At 43.5% G+C, this 5,000-nt stretch overlaps 1 protein-coding gene across 1 annotated transcript in view; it reads right to left on the bottom strand.

The window, feature by feature from the left end:
- tmcc2 (transmembrane and coiled-coil domain family 2) overlaps positions 1 to 5,000 on the bottom strand; it is an 8,839-nt gene that overhangs the window by 1,305 nt on the left and 2,534 nt on the right. The window contains exons 3-5 of the mRNA XM_083533748.1: positions 4,248 to 4,807; positions 1,764 to 1,899; positions 1 to 1,089 (exon numbers count right to left, since the gene is read on the bottom strand). The exon at positions 1 to 1,089 is cut by the window's left edge and continues 1,305 nt beyond it. Coding sequence (XP_083389874.1) covers positions 790 to 1,089; positions 1,764 to 1,899; positions 4,248 to 4,807 — 996 coding nt within the window. The 3' untranslated portion in view covers positions 1 to 789. The remainder of the gene's footprint in view (positions 1,090 to 1,763; positions 1,900 to 4,247; positions 4,808 to 5,000) is intronic.

The raw sequence follows: 5,000 nt of genomic DNA, 5'->3' as shown, positions 1-5,000 counted from the left end.
TTGTAAACCAGCACTGCATCCGTCTAAACACCTGGATATTGCATTAGCGTGATAATGATGGTCACTCCTGCACGTACACGAGCTCTACAGACTCTAAGTAGAAGATTATTATCGCTATAAAGTCCCATCACATTGTGTCTTGAATAAACTCTCCTCCTGAGAACTGTTTTAGAAATGCAGTCATGCTGCAGTGTGTGTTGTGAGTGCTGGGTCTCACTCTTCTACACAGCGATCTGAAGCGAATTTGATGTCCAGGCATTTATCTCAGTGCAGAACTAGTGCTGTAACATTTCTGATTTTCTTCAGGTCAATCCTGTTCACACAGTTTTGGACATGTGAAATGCATGTCTGTGTGGTTTGCGACCTCCTGGAGGTCCAGTCCAGTCTCTGGCTACAGTAATGCTATTTGTGCTACTGAAGGTTTTTAGTATTATGTTAGCACCAAGCTAACAGTGAGTAGTGAGCCTGAACCTTCACATGCTAGACCCTCACACCCTCCGTGAACACACAAGTAACATATTATTATGTTCAATCTAAAACGATAGCAGGCGAGAAAACGCGTCTTATAGTATGGGAAATATGGCGTCTAAATATTATGAGTTAAACCGGAGTGCTTTAGTGCACAACAATGTGCTGAACTCCAGATATGGACCGAACACTGACAGATCTGGTTTAAATGGGACGTGTCCCACTTACTGTCTCTGTGGAGGTAACAGTATTCATGTGAGGAGTTTTATCAGTTCTTCACACACACAGAACCAGTGGGTGGAACTGTGCAGTCATGTGACTTCAGCCAGACAGGAAGCAGAGTTCGAGCCAGTCCCAGTGCTTCCAGAGCATGAAGAGGAAGAGAGTGAAGGAAACAGAGGAGGCGATGCGTGCGCGGGTCTTCATGAGCGGGGTGATGAAGTTGGCTGCGGTGGAGACAAACACGAGCAGTACAGCCATAAGAGCTAGCAGCACGCTAATGAGCTTCCCGAGGAGAGCACGGGCGTTAGCGTTCTCCACACCCTCCAACTGCACCACCTGCTGCTGTTGCTGCTGTAACTCCAGCTTACTGACACGTGTCAGACATGATTCCACTGCCTCCTGAATATGCATATACACACACATGACAACAACGCAAATATGATTAGCCATGTTTTACCAGAAATTACAAGTATGATATCATTATGTAAATAATAACAATATGCAAATTCTATCTTATACATTCACTATCCAAGCAAAAGTATGTGCACCACCGATCCTCACATTGAAATGTCTTTCCTACAAAGCCTGAAGCACACAATTATACAGAACCTCTCAGTACGCTGTAGGATTACAGGTTTATTCCACTGGAACTAAGATTTCCAAACAGTGCTCCAGCATGACGATGAAGGCATGCTTGTTGGTGTTGAGGTTGGTGTGGAAGAACTCGAGTGTCAATGCACAGAGCCCTGATCTCCTCAGATCTACTGAACACCTTGAACTTGAACACTGACTGAATCCCAGTGTCTCAGCAAATGGCCACAAACTCCATATTAATTCCCTGCTTATGTGGTGGAATGTTCAGTGGTCAGGGGTGCACATACTTTTGGACAAATTTTTATTAAAATAAAATATTCAGTAATATGTGATAATAAAGTAATATTTAACAATAATGTATACATTTTACAATTAAAGAAATAAAAATAGACCAATAAACTGAGAGCCTGAAAAATACTTATAGTTATTTTGTGTGTTTGTGTGTGTTTGTGTGTGTTTGTGTGTAGCCATAAGTATACCTGGATGTCTCGAGCTCTCTCATAGGACTGGTAGGCCACCTTCTCCTCCATACTGGCCAGCTCCTGTTTCAGGTTGCTCAGTTCATTTTGATGGAGTTCACTAAGGTCATTTAGCTGCTCCTCCAAACGCTCATACCTGCTCTCACACACACACACACACACACACACACACACACACACACACACACACACACACACACACACTGAATATTCCCTCATTAACACACTCATTTAATTTTTTTATCAATTAAAAAATGTAAAGTAAATGGACAGAAAAAAATCCAAATCAGTTCAGTTTGGTGCGACACGGTTTTTCTTTCACTTCTTTTTTTGCACACTTTGTTGTACACTTGCACAAAGTCTGGGATTTTGTAGGATCAGATTTAGGTGTATGATAAACCAATTCTAACACGCTGGTGCTAATAATCATCAAGTCCATATGTAGGTTGAAACACAGTCATGAAGTGAAACAGAAACAGATGTGTAGAAGCTTGAAACTGGGTGATGAACAGCCAAACTCCAGACTGTGGAAGCAAAACCTTTCCCAGGCGCAGATTTGAAAGCCGACAGATTTCACACTATTTTGAAAAACCACAAACAAACTAGCAAAGTTGAGGAGTGTAGATGCAGTGGTCAGCCAAGAAAACCTAATGCAGAGAATGAAAGACATGAGGTACATCATGCTTACTTCCCTTCAACATCATAAGCAGTGCCACCACCAAAGAACTGGCAGAAACAACTGGGGCCCAGATACAACATACCTGAAATATTTGTCTGTAGAATGTAGGCAAGATGTTTGCTGAAGGACTGGAGAGCTTTACAATCATGAGTATCTGCAGGCATCAGTGAAGCATGGTGGAGGTTTCCTGCAAATTTGGAGCTGCATCTCTGCAAATGGAGTTGAAGATATGGTCAGGATTGATGGTGTCCTCAATGCTGAGAAATACAGGTAGATTGTTCTCCATTATGCAGTCCCATCAGGGAGACGTCTGATTGTCCCCAAATTTATTCTGCAGCAGGACAACAACTTCAAACATACAGCCAATGCCATTAAGAACTATCTTCAGCATAGGGAAGAACAAGGAGTCCTAGAAGTGATAGTTTTGGTCCCCAAAGAGCTTTGATCTTTGTCTGGGATTACATGAATAGACAGAAGGATTAGGGGAGCCAACATCCACAGAAGATCTGTGGTTAGTTCACCAAGATTTTTGGAACAACCTACCTGCTGAGCTCCTTCAAAAACTGTACCTTGTACTGCACGTGTACATAGAGGACACATAGAGAGAAGTTTTGCAGCAAACGGTGTCACACCAAATAGTGATTTGATTTGGATTTCTCTTCTGTCATTTACTTTTCATTTAATTTGATAAAAATAAACTATCATTTAATTTAAAGCATTTTTTCCCCAAGTGTATAGCTGTAACCCCTCATTCACATTAATATTTAGCTACTACCAGGGCAGGTTCTAGACATTTTAAGGAACTAGGCAAAATGTATATTGGAGGCCCCCAGCATAATAAAGCTATGTTTATCTTAGTAATACTATTGAATCGAAAATACAAGATGACAGCACATAGCTGCATCACAAGCTGTGGTTTCTTTGCGTGCCTGTTTGGCTTCTCGCTTAGCAACCTCCGAGGGATGCACTCGTTTCAGCACCAGCGAAATCCATTCAGATGGTGGGGACTCACATTAAAGGTTGATATTAACTGGTTTAACTTCAGGAGAGTGACAGTTATTTATATACAATGGACAAAGAGCCTTGTCTTATGTTGCCCATCTTAATTGGTAAACTAGTGTATAGGTTTGTTAGGGTTATGGAGGCCCCCCCATCCAAGCCCAAGGTCCTAGGCAATTGTCTGCTCTGCCTATAGCTATCGCCGGCTCTGCTGTTACCCCAACACACTTGTCAATAACAGTAACCACTCCACACAGACCTGTATATACCTGTACCCCTTCAGCCACACCAGTATAGATTTTAATCCCCGTACAATCACCTGTACAAGGTGGTATCTGTGGCAGATTTGCCCAGTTTCACACAAAATTTCACGTTTGCTCTTTGTTCTAACTTGCTATTCATAATGAAATTGTAGGCGTGGTAACGCACGTGGTCACATTAGCACCAGTAACACAGCTTCTGATGTACACAGAATAGTGTCTTTTGCCACACTGACTTCTGATAATTGGTGCTGCTTGTGACTGTGCGTGCAGCCTTTTGCTGCCATTTGTTACAGTGTTACAAAACTACTCTCGAAACATTTTGATAACACCTTGTACGTATATATCCTTTAAAAGCTGTCCACAACCGTATATACATTTAACCCCTTCAAAAACACACACACATTTATAAATGTACACCTTCGCATACAACTGTATATACACGCACACCTACACCCCACATAAACACCTGTATATCCTACTGTTTCCTAATTAACTGGATACACACCTGTCCCTCACACACCTACCCGTATCGAACACACACACCTGTATCTCTCCTCCTGCAGGCATTGGGTCATGTAGGAGTAGTCACTCTGGAGTCGTGTCTTCATGTCCTCCATTGCATCCTCCAACTGCACCTGACTGGCTTTAATCTCCTGTAATCCCTCGAGCAGAGCATCCCATGATGCAGCCGTGTGATGATGGTGGTGATGATGATGATGATGATGATGGTGACCATCCAGTCGTGGGCTGCCCATGCAGATGGCCCCACCCCCTCCAGAGTTGCTCCCCGCACCAGACCCGGAGGTGCCACTTGAGCATTCATCGTCACTTCCATACTTGGGGCTGGAAACCAGAGTAGCACTGCCACTAAGTGCACGAGGGGGCGCTTCCTCTGTATGGCCAGGTACTAACGTGTCCTTTAGGTGGGTGATGTTATCTGCACTGCCGAACTTGTTGCGTATAAGTGCTGAGACTCCGCCCCTCACACCTTCAACTACGCCTCCTCCGAAGCCACTGATACCGGCCCGCACGTTGGCTCCAACGTCTTTCAGGCCCTGCTGCATGTCCCGCAAAACGTCTTTGGGCTGACGTGCCAAACCGTTCTGCCAAAGTTACACAGTTACACTTCTGTACACACGTGTCATCCAGGTGTTACATATCAGCTTCCCAAATTTACACCTGTTTACACACCTGTTCTCACATCAATACCAAGGTTACCTACCTGTATAAACATCTTTACCCCAGTTACACACCTGTGTATACATCTGTACCCCAGTTACACGTGTGTACACATCT

Source organism: Silurus aristotelis (assembly GCF_946808225.1).
Source record: "Silurus aristotelis genome assembly, chromosome: 28".
In the NCBI taxonomy this organism is placed as follows: Eukaryota; Metazoa; Chordata; class Actinopteri; order Siluriformes; family Siluridae; genus Silurus; species Silurus aristotelis.
Note: the sequence above shows the minus strand (reverse complement) of the source record. Positions and strands in the feature narration are given on the sequence as shown.